Source organism: Molothrus ater, chromosome 5 (assembly GCF_012460135.2).
Source record: "Molothrus ater isolate BHLD 08-10-18 breed brown headed cowbird chromosome 5, BPBGC_Mater_1.1, whole genome shotgun sequence".
Classification (NCBI taxonomy): domain Eukaryota; kingdom Metazoa; phylum Chordata; class Aves; order Passeriformes; family Icteridae; genus Molothrus; species Molothrus ater.
This window is the reverse complement of record NC_050482.2, coordinates 49,179,863-49,195,391: the sequence shown is the minus strand read 5'-3', so window position 1 is coordinate 49,195,391 and position 15,529 is coordinate 49,179,863. Positions and strand designations below refer to the sequence as shown.

Below are 15,529 nucleotides of genomic sequence, written 5' to 3'. Positions count from 1 at the left end.
CTCAGTGTACTGGAAAGTCAATCAGTTCTCTGGATACTTCTCACCATTGTCTTAAGCTATGCCTTTGTCTCTTGTGTGAGTGTATATGATCTTTTTTTCTTTTGATGGTTGGTGAGCTGCCTGGCCCAGCCTTGGCAGTTTTTGGCTTGGTCATAGGTAGAATTCTCTACAGTGGCCTTAGGGCACCAGGTCTATGTAGAAGACTGAAATGGATTGCAGCTGTTATATATAGTCAAGGTTCATCTTTATGGTCATTTGAAGTTTTGTTTCAGTCCTGTATCAGAAAATTTCTGCCTCCCAGCAGTTGACTAAAAATGTAATTTTCATAGCTGACCAGACAATTGAAAGGTTTTTTTTCTATATTTACTGACTAAAAAAGACTTTGAAGGTTTATTTTTGGGAAAGACTTCTAAAAAGAACTCATACCAGAATATTGCATTCTTGGCAGCTACTACTTGCAATTCTTATTAATAGTGGACAGTATTCTTTTACAATGAATTGTCTCTAGTATATACTCTAGGATTAAAAATCCTAGCAAGTTAGTTTTATGTGAAAGTTTTATATTGAATGTCTTAGGTGTTTTGATGTAAAGAACTAATCCAATTAGGATTAGTTCACAACCATTCAGGTTGGGGGTGGGTTTGTTAATGTAGCTGGTGCTGTGTTGTGTTTTAAGGTATTAATAAAAGAAATTAATGCCACTTACAGTTTTTATGACATTTTTCTTCCTGTTCACTGATGTCACAGAATGACCAGGCAAAGGAGCTCAGATGGCTTGTACCTGGATGCTCCAGTTAGCAATGGGTAGTAAACCTTAAAGCTGGAGTTACCTCCTCATTTATGAGGAGGGGGAATTTAAGGAAGTGAGGTCTTTAGAGAAGCAGATTAATATTTTCTTGTGAGTCAAGATGACCAAATCTTTGTCTCTCAAAACAAGATATGCACTGCCCCTTTGTGGTGTTATGTCTGAAATCATCTATATGGATCTTCCTGAGAAAATACTATGTGGTAGTTTGAAAAACAAATTAGTTTTTCATACTCACTTTACAGTTGGATTTTTGAAGGGCTTTATATGCAACGGTCTGAACGCAAGAAAGGTGAATCAAGGATTTTTGGTGTGGGACTTGCCCTGTACTGGGAGTAGTGTTTGTTCAAGAACAGAAATTCTTTGCCCAGCTAGAAACAGTCAAAAACATGGTCTTTGGACTGTGTGGTTGCTGGTGGGAGATGTCTGGGCTGCCATGATGGTTATGTTGTAGGTACAGGCTTTGTGCTGGGTCATGTTTTTTCCAGTCACTTAATTTTGTTTTCAGTTTTGTTTGCTCATCTTTGAGGACAATAGACTAAGTTGTGAGTTCCTGATTGTATCTTTTACTCCTCCCTCACCCATGGGCTCTTTGTCAGGTTATTAGCATTCAGGATGTAATGTTTCAACTGTTGCCTGTTGTCCTGACAGGTTCCTTAAGGTGCCAATGGAAGTGGACTTAAGCTGTCATCAATGTCTTTTATTGCCTTTTCCATTTCCTTGATCTCTAATTTTAGGGTCTCTTCCACTAACTTTTCCCATGTTAATCGAAATGTAATTCTTAAGTTGAACACTGAGCATTGTAAGTTGGTTTTGGTTTCAGTTTTTTGGTTTGGGTTTTTTTTGTGGGGATAGGGGTGTGTGTGGTGTGTTTTTAGATGAATCTACTGACACACAACATTAAATTCATAATTTTAGGTGAAAGAGAACTTGGACAAAGACTTATTCTTCTGATTGTTCCTTCACTTTTGAATCTTCATAAATACCAGTCATGCAAATGAATGTTAAGTCCTTAGTGTGTCTTGCAAAGCATAACTTTTAGCTCAAGATATATGATAATGAAGAATGGGCTACCTCATTGTAATAGTTTAGAAATTCTTTAATGGAAATTTTCTGTCTCTGGTGGTTTGTAGTAATGTAGAGTGTGTAAAAGGAGTGTTAAGATCCCTTTTGTGGTGTACCTGCAATCTTGCCAATCTCATACCATATTTTCAGAATTCTAAAGTCATAATCTTACACCAGCTCCTCTCTCACTTGGAGAGGGAGGTTGTCATTAATGCATGTCAGAAACCATAAGCTTTCCAAGTTGTTTTTGGTTTAACTACCATAGATTATATAGACCAAGCTACATATAATACTGCAGATATAAAAACTTGTTCTCTTGAGCAAGTCAGTGTTGGGTACTGTGTAATATTCTTGTATCTATATCTTCCAAGTAGCAATCTTTTGCCACTTAGTTACCTTGGGGATTGCTTTGCGTGGGCTCTTGAGATGGGAAATTTGTTTTTTCATCCTAATGTTCTTCGCAGCTTTGTGGCAAGGACGCTCCAGGGTTACTTTGTTTTCTGACAGTATTTGTTGTGGGAAGATACTGGCTGTCCAGTGAATTTTCAATAAAATTTGGCAATTCAATGCTGGTAATGACTGCATATGGAAGAATAAAAAACCCAAAGAGCTACCCAAAAAAGAAACCAAAACAAGCTACCAAACCAAATGCCAGAAAACCCAATTCAACATAAAGCCCTATTGCCAAACCTCTATTTATTATTTAATAAGTAGTAAACATTTTAAAAGTTATATTCTTGTATTAATTATTGCTATTCCAAAAGTGACAAGTTTAGAAAAAAAATTAAAGACAGTGTTTTCCCTACAATGTGCTAATTCTTTTTTGTAATTGCTCTTTAATTCCATTGGCTAACCTCTGGGAGATTTCAGTATGTATTATTCACTCCTCCCTTGTCAAAATTCTCAAGTTGAGTGATCATAGGCTGAGATATCCAGTGACCTTTCAACACAAATTGTAGAAAGCTGAAGTGGAGTGGTTTTCTCTAGTTTAGACCTCGTAAAGTTTAGAATCACTTTTATCCTGACGCATTAGATAGCTTTCAGTAACAACTGATAAGGGAATTTTGCTCAAATACAAAAAATCAAGTTTTGCTGGAAATTAAAAAGTAGAAACTTCAAGATGCTATTAATTGCTCTGACCTCATACACAATCTGTTTTGTTTTTCAGATTTTGGATCACTCTTTGATCTGGAACATGACTTGCCAGATGAACTGATCAGCTCCACAGAACTTGGACTCACCAATGGTGGTGACATTAACCAGCTGCAGACCAGCCTTGGCCTGGCACAAGATGCTGCCTCTAAACACAAGCAGCTGTCTGAACTTCTACGGGCTGGTAGCTCCCCAAATCTCAATATGGGGGTCGGTGGCCCTGGCCAAGGCATGGCCAGTCAAACCCAACAAAACAGTCCTGGAATGGGAATGTTAAATAGCATGGTGAAGAGCCCCATGGCACAGGCTGGGTTGACTTCTCCCAATATGGCGATGGGTGCAAGTGGGCCAAACCAGGGTCCTTCTGCTCAATCCACAGCAGCAATGATGCCAACAGTGAACAGCCCAGTTAACCAGCCTGGCATGGGAATGAACACAGGGATGAATGCTGGCATGAATCCTGGCATGTTGGCAGCAGGCAACGGACAGGGCATGATGCAGGGGCAAGTCATGAACGGTTCCATTGGAGCAGGCAGAGGAAGACCCAATATGCCCTACCCAAACCCAGGAATGGGAACTGGCAACTTGTTGGCTGAGACACTGCAACAAGGCACTCCACAGATGGGAGGGCAGGCTGGACTAAGAGGGCCACAGCCTGGAGCCATGAACAAGGTAAGACGAGCTAAACTTCATTACTTTTCTTCATTGTTGACTTTGTTTTGTAAAATTAATCCTCTGCACTCTGGATTCTATAGGATTTTTTCTTTAAGAATCCTGTATGATGGATTAAATAGTTTATATGCTGCTAAAGTGGAATTTGCAATGGTCATAGGAGGCAAAAATTGAATCTTGCACAAGAAGCAAGACTATGACTAGATTAAAAAGCCTATTTTGGAAATCTTGTGACAGTACAGATTATCCATTACACTGAAAAGTAACTTGATTGTATTTTGTTCTGTTTTGTGCTTTCTCTGCTACTGTATTTTTCCATCTAATGTGATGCTGGTATTGCAAGTGTGATGGGAATCCATCAGGACATTTTAGGTGCTGTGGTGCTTTTTTCTGTATGACAGTTAATGCAAATATTTGTTGTCTGAGATCAGCTGAGTGTGCTGTAGCAGATGCTGAGAGCTGCTCACAGGTTTGAGTTGACTGCTCTCTCACTGTGTGTGCTGGGTATTCGAGTTAATGGTAGAGAATGAGCGCTTGTGTAGATGTCTGAAGACAATGTTGGGTTCTTAAGACTGTTGATCTGACTCAGTTCTAGTTTCAGAATTTGCAGTGGCTTTGTCTACTGGAGAGTAAACCAGAAAGTTTAAAAAAAAAATTAATACTGAGTGGGAAATAAATGTGCTTTTGTAATCTAGGAGGTTGGAAGAAAGTTGTCATAAGTCACCAAAAAGATGCAAGAAGACCTACTGGTTTAACTAAGGATAAAAGGATGTCTTTAATTTAATTCTTGTCATGCACAATTAGCCAGCTTAGAGTAGGAGCCACTTGAGTATTCTCCATTTTTTTAATGTTTTGATCAAAAGCCTAGAAAATACTTTGGTATTTTAGCTCGCTTTAAGTGAGTATTTTGTGTTTCTTGGCTACTGAGAGGAGAGCTTTTTTTAAGGTGCTTTGCAATACCTAAATCTACCTCTGAATGCCTAAAGTCAGTCAACTTGGAGAACTTGGAATGATAAGTAACAGTCTATAAATATATTTGAAACATACATAAAAATTATGCTATGTATTAATGGTTTTGTCATGCTTTAATATATTAAGTGAAATTACTTTTGTGTCTTGTGAACATTAATGATGAAATTCTTTGGTATTAGTTGCTTGCTTAAGCTCAGTGTGCTAACTTTTGGGGGTTGTGTGGGTGTATATATATATATCTATATATATTTGTTAAGTAATGAGTTGATTCCGTGGTCTAGTCATTTCAGATATTTTTGCCTGATAGGAAAATTGATACAAAGCTTGATTACTACAGTAGAAAATTTAAATGTAGCTTACAGTGGTAAGAAATATGTAGCTGCGTGAAGTATTCTTGCATTGGAATTATATAATACCTCATTCATTATTCCTTGGCTGTAAAAAAAAAAAAAATTGATCTTCAGAAAGCTGTCTTCAGAGGTCAAAAATGGATGTATTGAGTGTTTGGATGGAATGCAACTTCATCCTTGCTTATCAGAGCTAAAGTAGAGTTATGCACTATAATAAACTCATTTATCTAAAAGTAAAGAAAGGACATAAAATGAAGCTTTTGACTGATTTAGTCTAAAATTAAATTGTCTCCTTTCCTTACTTAAATTCCAAAAGTTCTGTACATGTAAATTAAGAATGCTTTATGCTTTTGAGAATATTCAGACCAAATACACAATAACTTCTGGTTTTTAGTTCATAGTCCCAGAGTGGTTAAAAATACTTAGGGTTCTTTAATTGCTGATAGATAAAACAATCTTGAGGCTTTTTGTGTTAAGTTTAGTGGGTATAGTCCTCATAAAGGAGTTGAAACTGTCGGATGAGAGAGAACAGTCTGAAATGGAGGCTGAAATTCCGGAATGTCTTCAATTGGTTTGGTTGTTGGCAGGAAGCCTGTGTTTCACTTCATACAGTAGACTTAGCTAAGTCTGACAACAGTAGTGTCTGACCATTTTATCTCCCCACCCATCTGCTTTTGGGTTTTCCCACCTACAAATCTTCAATAAGTAGATGAAAACAGACGACCTTAAGCAGTTGTTTTTAGTTTTTCTAATTGGTAAATTTAGTAGCATGTTGCTGTTAAAGTGGGAGTTGGTGTAATAACTTCTGTAGGTTTCCTTCATTGCTGCAAAAAATGCACATTATCCAGAAGCTCTCCTTCAGTAGGAAGAAAAAAAAATCAGACGAGATGCTTAGGTTATGATTGTTCAACTTCATCATGTTAGCTTGCCAAAGGCAGCCTCTTTAGGTGATGGGAGGTGCAGTAATCCGTGGTTCTCTGGGCTTTGTATGGGTCCAGTCCGGCTAGCTGGAGCCCAAGCCCACACGGACCTGCATGGACTGGAGATAAAAGACGAGAAGGCTCTTCCCACGTGGGAGCGAGTGTCCTGTTTATTGCCTTGGGATGGGACGCTGCTGGCCACAGCGACCCCCCAGGCAGGAAAGAGGCCGAACCTTTACCTGCAGTGGGGTTTTATCCCCCAGGGGAAAGGGGACGGGGGAAAGAGGACCGTGGCCAATGGGATGCCATTGGGGAGGGGCGAGGGGAGGGGATCCATGGGGCCAGGGGTGTAGAAAGGAGTGCATGGGGAGAAACCATGGGATGAGGAAGGGGGAATAATCTAATGACATACCACACTCAGTACAAAATTCCCATTACCCAGTGCAGAACAACTACTAAATAAGCTATTTAGTGCAGTACAACAGGGAGGGTTGCTTCAGAGGGTTCTTTCTCAGTGAAATGGACGTCTTTTGTGCAATGGTTTGTAGGGAATAACTTAGGTTTCCTGTGACATTGAATAATTGGGAAGGAGAATGTTATGCTCTTCTAACAGCAAAGATGAACTCCATGGGGCTAGTCAATTTGGAAAGTGAAATTGGTTATGTTTCTGCTTTGTTCTGTTAGCCTGTGGAGTTCCTGAAGTTTTCTTCCTCTCTTCCCAAAACATTGACTAGCAATAGAGTGGAACACTTGCTTTGCTCATTATCTATGTACTTCTGACCTTCTCTAGTTGTGCATGTTACTTTTAGGACTTGAAATCCCAAATGTCTCTGTAAATTATTTCTGTTCATAAACTTGTTCTGTCACAATCTGATGCTTCCATCCTGTAGTTTTCTGTCCTGATGGTAGCAGTCACCAACTTATGAAGAAGCAGTTCTGCCTGGATGCTGTCTCTGTGCCAGTTGCATGACAGGCTGTGTGGAGAAACTAAACCTGACTGAAATTGGAACTCAGGTGGTCATTAAAAAAAGAATTGATTTGAATTGTTTTTCAGGTCCAGGTTATACTCATCATTTGGAAAGCTAGTATCCCTATATTGGGGAGGGAATTTTTTATAGGAGTTGATATTGCCTGTCAGAGGAGGGTGTGAATCCTACTTTGGTGACAGTACAGACGTAAAAACGCCTGTGGAAGTCTGCCCTGAAAGGAAGTGTTAGAAGTTTGGAGGCAAAGGAATTGTAACAGGTTTTATGTTCTTGAATAGTTTTTTGTTTTCTATATGCTTGGTTTTGTGCAAGTTAAGAGGATAACAGACATGCCTTTTACTGTTGAAATAGTGTTTTGGAAATTGTTTGTAATGCTTGGGTTCTGTCATGATTGAAGTATTTTTCATGGGTTTTATTTCACTAGAGTGTTTTACAGCTTTGATTTATATGTAAACAGGTAACTTATTGCAAAGCTTGAATTGCTAAAAGCTGATTCATGTTTCTGGTTTTGAACTGTTCTTCATTTGGAATTTTATCTAGTTAAAACCTTTGGTTTGTTCTTCCACGGGGTTCTGTTGAAAGTGCCTTGTCAGGGTCTTACCTGTCCAGCCTCGTATGAGGGAACGAGGGTATTTTGTGTGTAAGTTGCTCTATGCATTTCTGTCATAGCAGTGCTCTACCACAGAGTGAGAGACCTGACCTTCAGGTCACTTATATTTCCTGTCTGATTCAAGAAATGTTCACTTACTCCACTGATGCAGTGGATGTGTAGGCAGTTCAGATTAGTAAGGGCATTACTACTACCTCTGCTATGTGAGCATTTCACTTGAAACATTTAGTTCCAGTAGTAATTCTTTGTCACTTGGTTTACTCTTTCAGTAAGTGCAAAGCTCTCTGCTATTATTGGCTTTATCAGTTTAACTTCTGTGAAGAAGATTCAATGGCAGTATTTTACAAAGACAAACATAATTTGTCAGAATCTCCTTAACTTCCTCTAAGTAGAACAATAAGAAATTTCATAACAATAAATTTCTGTTCAAAGTTGAAGAGATTGAAGATGTCACTGTCAAATTGTGAAATTAAATTAAGAAAATAAAAGCATCATATATTTCCTAGTGTTAGCATATTCAGTCTCTAATTTTAGATAGGTGGTCAGTGTTCTTGGTTGTCGTTCTGTTTTTCAGTAGCTATTTGATTCACCAGGTAATTGTATCTATACTGTTCAGTCTGTGACTGAGCATACCATATGATCAAGTACATTAATCCATTCAAAGGGTAGTGTGAGTTCCAGTCCTTGCCTTTCTCTTCTTTGGTAAACTAAGGTGGAAAAAAAAAGAATAATTGCTCTCTTTATACCAGAGTAAGAGAGGAATGTTTATTTATGAGGGAAAAATGAAGCAGTGAGTCTAAGTTTCTAGAGTGACATGGGTAGTGTCTTGCAGAAATAGCAGTGACATAATGCTGGTGTCTTGAAATAGGCATCTGAAAATACTATTCAGTTAAGTGCAAAGAAAAATAATCAATAGCAGTCCTTGGAAAGAATGCAGCAGACACCACTGGCAAAATGTAGTTTGGGTATGCTTGGAGTTCAGTAGTGCTCTACCAGTCAGTAGAATGGCACTAGGAAGTGGTGTACAGTAAATTCTTGTTTTTAAAGACCCGGCTGGAATTTACTTAAACTAAATTTCCTGTTTGGGGAAAGTTAATTAACTTTCACTTGTGAAGTTTTGGATATGGAAAGATAGTGGATATCATCAGTATAGCCTTAAACTAGACCATGCACTGCAGTTTCCCTGGTAGAGGTATACATAGTTGATGCTGTGAATTCTGGATTCTTTGAAAGAATGTTATTAAAACTTAATTCTGTTTGTTTACGTCTCCATGCTTATAGTTATCTTTGTAAATCTAAAAACTGGTCACAGTTCAATACTAATGCAGACATCTATCTGTCTTTCAAATATTAGAATGTTAATGATGCAGTTGCTCTTACAGAGAAACAGTAGAATATTTGCAATGTCTGTGTCCATACTTATATAGCTACTTATTTAGCAGGTATTCCCTTTCAAATTGTGTTCTATGCTATTAAGCGTAAAACTAGAAGCAGAGTTAGTCACTTGACCTTCTTCTGAGCTGAAGATATATGTGTTTCATGGCATTAGCATAAATCCTTGGGGAATTTCCTCTGCTTTTGTAGTTACTGCTCTTATATGGGGAGAGTACCTGAACAGCCCTGTCTGATGCTACTTGTAAACTAGAATGTTTCCTGAACTCATGTCATCCATGGTGAGAAATACACACCTTTCACCATTCTGGTATTGACAGCCCCTGCTTCCCTTGGATGCAGAAAAGTCAAGTTGTTCTCTATTGTGGAAGTAAAAGGTAGAATCATTTGAGATTACCTTTGCTTTCTATTATCATCATTTTATGATCTTCCTTGTTTTCTCTTCTTTACTGTGAATTGGAACTTCTGTCTGTTCTTCCTTGTGTGCAAGTTCTTGCATATGTGATGAAATTAAGTGGAAGCTGTGAGGTGAGGAGAGAAAGAAAAACTTTGGATGAATATGAAGAGAAGTAGGAAAGGTGAAAGAAAGTGGTGGCCAGGAAGCGTAAGTAGAGGTGGTACTTGCTGACTTGTAGCTATGACTAAGCCATGTATGTTTTTGCATTGTATTGCAGATGAAGCCTTGTACTTCTCCTATGCAGTGGTACTAACACCACCTTTCTTCCTTTCTTTGGCTGGTTCTTCTGCATTTGTTTATCTGTCCCCTCCCAAATGAACTGTCCCCTCCCTGATGAACTGTGTGTCAGTCTTTCTGGTTGTTGGTTACTGATACAATTAAACAGGATTTTGATCTTCATTCTGTAGTTATGAGGCCATACATTTCTTTCTTTTACATGTTTTCTTTTATTCATGTTTCTCAACATGTCACAGCAAAATGAGTGTGCTCCTTCTCTTGTGCAGGATCACAAGGCCACCTTGTGCCAGGTGCAGAATCTCCCAAATGATGTTTCTCCTGCCTCAGTCTAGGGTTGCATGCAGGTGGTTGGTGTCAGGTTAGTCTGTGATGGCAGAACTGGGGGGGCTTTGCTGTGAGGTTCACCTGAGGATCTGTCAGGTGTCAGTCTCACCTGGATCAAGTAATGGCTGCTGATTTGTTCAGGGAGACCTTGAGGAATTTGGTTTTTAGTATCTTGGGTGTCACTTGAGTGTCTGGCTTTGAGTCAGTTTGGTGTGCTTGCCTGTCAACCTGGCCTGAGCTCCTCAGGTCTTTGCTTCTCCTGTAACCTGAAATGGGAAAGTATTACCCCTATTAGGAGCAGCTAGGCTGAGCTGGGCATGTGGTGTTCTGCTGCCAGGTCCCTTGGCAGAGCAGGGTGGAGGGGGGAGCCCTGTGTTTCTGCCATGGAGAGAGCCTTGTTGGAGGAGGCTGGTCTTGCACCCCAAACAGTGCCAGTGGCTGATGCTTGAGAAAGCATCAGAGATCCTTGTGCTGAGCCAACTTGATGAGTAATTTGAAAAAGTCAGAAGCTTCACATAAAGTTTGTGTTCAGCTTTGCTGCAAATATAAATGTTGATTGGCTTGGTGAAACCTCATCTGTGAGTTTCATTAGAAAGTTGTTTTGGGTGACATAGCAAAAGTGTTCTTTTTAAGTCTAGGTTTTAGTTTCTAACCCTGTAGTCAGGACAGAGCTGGCTCACAAGGCCACAGTTATTCTGAACCCTTTGAAATTAGTGTGTGAAGTCTCCAATTGTCTGAGTTGGGTGTCTTGATTTCTCCCTGTGACACCAAGTTGTGAAAACATGCCTTCAGCCTTTAATTCCGAGTGTTTGGTTTGTTTTTTGTTTTTTAAGGCTGATAGCAGCATAAGTTACAGAAGTCAAATGGGGCTGGTGATAGTAATAGCCAGCTTGTCTGTGCTTTGGTGTATTCTCAGATGTCAACTGACTTTGGGGGCTGTGATTGTTAATGAACTTGAAAGCTTTGCTCTGAAATTTATGGTTTTGGGGATGTCCTTGCTTTCAAAACTCTCTCTGGAGTTCTGAGATTCCCTCAGAAGGATAAGGCTATCTTACAGGCAAACATAGCTTGTTTTCTTAAGGGACTAATTCTCACTGTCAGGCCTTCACTAAGCCTTGAAAACCTGCTGCGTCATTGAGGCAGCAATGACGACGGGGGATATGTCTGAAAGTGTGCTTGCTGACTCCTTATGCTTTTCTTCTCCCTTTGCCTTCAGCTTAACTTGCACATAAGATCCTACTAGTCTGAAGGAGAGGAAGGAAGGCTTTGGGTCTTACCTGTCCTGGTTTTGGCAGCAACTGCTTCATTGGTCACCATAGGTGTATTCATTGTGGTCGAGACATGGCAGTGGGAAGGAAGGCTTTTAGTTCTGCTTGATCATTACATAGTTTGTTTTTCTGCCATGTGTAGAGATTCTTTTCATTGCTCTCTAATGAATTACTGCTGTGTGATTATGGTTATTGCTTATGTGTGGAGGAGGAGGGCTGTCCTCAAGTGAATTCACTTGCGCATATCAGATGTCTGAAGTGGCAGGTTCTTTAGTGAATTTTGTATTCCTTTTCCTGTAGCTTGAGTTTGATCCTGCCTTATTTTGTAAATGCAAACTGAAGGCTGTTATAGTGGATTGAAGATTGTTACAGCCTGAAAAAGAGAAGTCTGGCTAATTGCAGGTAGTGTCAGAGCATGTTGGTTACTTGTAGTGCAGGGTGAAGAAGCTTGGTGAGAGAAACAAGGTGTTTCTGCTAGGGGAGGATGCTTTGAGAATCAATGTAGAAGTGATTAGAAACAGGCCTACCATGGAGTTATATTCTTCTTTGAATGCAGGAAAATGCTTTGAATCAATAAGCATCAAGGAGACTGAACATTGTCTAGTCAAATGCTAATGTGAGTTGAAGCAACACAGCCTTTTAAAGTATTTTTGTGCCATTGTTTTTGAGTTATGCCTCCTTGAAGATCCTGCCTGAGTAATAGTGAGAACTTGGTAATCTTAAGAAAAATCTCCAGTTTTTCTGGTCCTCTATGTCTAATTCTTTTGGTCCTAGAAGGCCAGATTTTCCATGGAAAATAAATGGGAATGCAAGGAATGGCAAAAAATATCAGCGAATAAAGAACTTTATTGGCAAGGTTGCTTCTTGTTCTTTAGGTTCTGGGTGTTCCAAGACAACAAATTATATGTTCTGGTGTGCTAGAACTGTTGAATATGCATATGGCTTGTATGAAACATGAATCTATTTCCCCTGTGGGTGAAGGGTTCAATAGATTTGTTTTGTTTGCAGAATTTCTACCTGTCCTCTCTTTTGACATCTAGTACTGCAAATGAATTGGTGTGACTGTGAGATGTTACCTATGACTGTGGTGTATTCTTAAATTGAAAATGTTTGTTTGTGTACTGATAATGCAGACATGCATTGTTATGCCTGTCTGGAGACGAGCTGTGGGAGTGCTAACAGTTGGATAGGATGTTTTGGGGATAAACTGTGCTGATATGAATGAAGATAGTTTCTGTCTCCATTTGGAGTCTGCACAAGTGCAGGGAGGAGAACTCAAGTCTAGAAGAATTATGTAGTCCATGGTACAAATTTGCAAAATTTGTAGAATTCACAAAGGTGAAATGAGAAATCTGTTGAAAGTAATTTTATAAAGAAATAATCAGGCCACTTCCATCCAGTCAGATCTCAAAGGTTGTGAAGTTGGCTTTGTTGTGTTTACAGGAACTGTCTAGTTGAGAAGGTAATGTTGTATGATGGGTAGATCTGTGAACGTGAAGGAGCAGTGTTGCATTGCAGCCAGCTCATGGCTGTGATTGCTCTTGCTTCTCTGAAGTATAAATTTGCCTTATATATTGAGAACTTAAACTATCTTACTTGAACACCTTACCATTTTAATTTCTAGATGGGAATGATGAGCAATCCCAGCCCTTATGGTCAGCCCTATAGTCAAAATACTGGGCAGCAGATTGGAGCCAGTGGACTTGGCCCTCAGATGCAGAATAAAGCTGGACTGCAGAATAGCTTACCACAGTTTCCAATGGACAAGAAACCAGTTCCTGGGGCAGGAATGCCTAACATGGTAAGTAGAATGAAAGGTATATTCAGAAAATGTTGGGGTAGAGAGGAGCAATATGCTCTGGTCTTGCCACATTGTAAGATTTTGCAGCTGTATTACCCAGGGTGAATATGTACTTGGAATCCACACAGAACACACTTGTTTCAACCCCTAGGACTGATATGAGGGAGAGTTGTGCTTTCTGTGTTGATAAACTGCACCTCCACTTTTTGGCCTTCAAACCCTGTTAACAGGGAAAATGGAATGGAGCTCCTTAATTGAAATGAGCTTTGCAACCTTTTGGGACACCTCTGCTCTCCTGTCCCATCCTTTCTTTGCTGTTGCTGAATTGGGCCCCTTCTCCTCAGAGTATCTCTGTCTGGAGAGTTGTTTTCCTGCTTGTACTCGCTGATGCTTTTGGTAAAGAGAGGTGTCCCTTTTTGAACAGGTGTTACCTGTGATAGGGCTTAGGAACCCCAGTGTGAGTTCTTTCTGGTGAATTACAGGAACATGCACAACAGTCCTGATGCTGGAGGTGTTTCTCTGGCAACTGTAGTAGCCTTGGTACCTTTCCCTTTTGCCTCCACTCTTACTGCAGCAGGACTTAAGGAAAAGGGAAGTAAGAATGGTGGGAAAAGTGGATGACCCAAGCTTGTAAAGCCAGTGCCTCACCACGTGCCTTAATGTTAGATTCCCTGGCTTGAGCTTAAAGCTGATGCCTCATTTTCAAAGTTTAAATTTGTTAGGGGTATGACATGCAACATGTCTTACTGTTTTGGTTTTTTTTCTCTCTCTCTCTTTTTTTTTTTTTTAATTTAGGAAACAAATTCATTTTTCTGAACATAGCTTGTGTTTCTCCCTGCTTCAAATTTCACTTCCACATGCCCCCTGGGAGGGTCCATCTATTGATCTTACTAACTGTTGCTGAAAAACCATTTCTTAACTTTAATACTTTTAAATTAAGAAGAGCTCCATCCTGTGAGTTTTATTTAGTGGTTTTTTAAGTTGAGCGTGAAACATTGGAAGACAAGGAAACCAGTTGGTTGTATGAATCAATAAAAAAGCAGCCAAAACTTGTTCAGAACCCCAGCTGTCAAGTTTGTATTCAGTGCAGAGCATAAAACTTTTGAAATTGGTACCCAGCTGAACGTAGGCACTTAAAGTTGTTGCTGTCTCAGCTGTCGTTCAGAATGCCAGGCTGCAAACAAGGGAGTTATGGTGATATTGGAACATGCACAGACCCTGGGAGCCTGACTAATTGGTGAAGTCACCTTGTCAAATGAAAGGTTTATACTAGTAGTCAAGAGCTATAGGGGAACTGGGGTTTAGAAATACAGGTAGCTGGGGTCTAAAGATCTGGAGATCTCCAGAAACATCCTGTAGTACCTGAAGAGTCAATTAGAAACTAAGGTCTATTAAACTGTAGTGATACAAGCAATATAGAGTACCTGAGCCTCTCTTGTTTGAGTATTTCTCAAATGTCACCTGAAAGGAATGCAAAGAGTTCTGAACAAATAAACAGAAGCAGAGAAGACAAACTAGATGTTGCCATACCTGACATTAGTTCTGTAGTGTTTATTATCCTGAAGTTGTGCTTCATCTCTAACAGAGACTAGGAGATGCTTGTTTTGAATGCTTATGTGCAAATTTGCTGATGGAAAAAGGTTAAAAACTTCCCAGAACTTGCCTTTCATTCTCCTTTTCTAGGAGCAGTCAACTTGAGATACCTTCTACTGTGAGGGAAAACCCTATTCATTCTAAAATGTGCTTTCTTCCATTAATGCAGGAGTTGTGGATGCAAGTTTTAGCATCCAAAATGAGATTTGAGATCTAAATGCTATTAATATTTTCTGGTTGGTCTAGCACTGCAAATTAACCTGTGAGCATGTGCAAAGGTCTGCTGGCTATTGATAAGGCAAGAGCTAGGACTAATAGAGTGTAGAGTGATATGAGGAGGAAATTGTGGCTGGCAAGAGAATTGCTAGGACTGTTGCTAAGGGGCATTTTTAATGAGTCCTCCAGAAGTACACATAAGTGGGCTGTTTCCTTAATCAGAGAATCTAGTAGTAGTTGTTCCTCTTATTGGACTTTCTCTTATATGCTGTTTACTTGCTAAATGAGTTCTTTTCAAAAATAGACTTTTTTCCAGGAATTTCTTTTTCACCTTCTTCAGGGCCAGCAGCAAGCTCCCCAGGTGCAGCAAGCTGGGATGGGGCCAGCAGCTTCTCAAGGAATGGGGTCTGGAGCACCAACAGCAGATCCAGAAAAGCGCAAACTCATCCAGCAGCAGCTGGTTCTCCTCTTGCACGCTCACAAGTGTCAGCGGCGAGAGCAGGCCAACGGGGAGGTGCGGCAGTGCAACCTCCCGCACTGCCGAACCATGAAGAATGTCTTGAACCACATGACACACTGTCAGGCTGGCAAATCTTGCCAAGGTAAGTGGGGGAGTGGTTATGTAAATGTAGGACACGTTTTGGGGAGGAGAAGGGCTCCTAGAAAGAGGTGGACTAGTGGGTGACTTGGGAAATAAGTTAAAGAAATT

At 39.9% G+C, this 15,529-nt stretch overlaps 1 protein-coding gene across 1 annotated transcript in view; it reads left to right on the top strand.

The window, feature by feature from the left end:
• EP300 (E1A binding protein p300) overlaps positions 1 to 15,529 on the top strand; it is a 60,062-nt gene that overhangs the window by 10,689 nt on the left and 33,844 nt on the right. Inside the window, 3 exon segments of the mRNA XM_036400432.2 lie at positions 3,039 to 3,694; positions 12,835 to 13,011; positions 15,161 to 15,422. Coding sequence (XP_036256325.1) covers positions 3,039 to 3,694; positions 12,835 to 13,011; positions 15,161 to 15,422 — 1,095 coding nt within the window.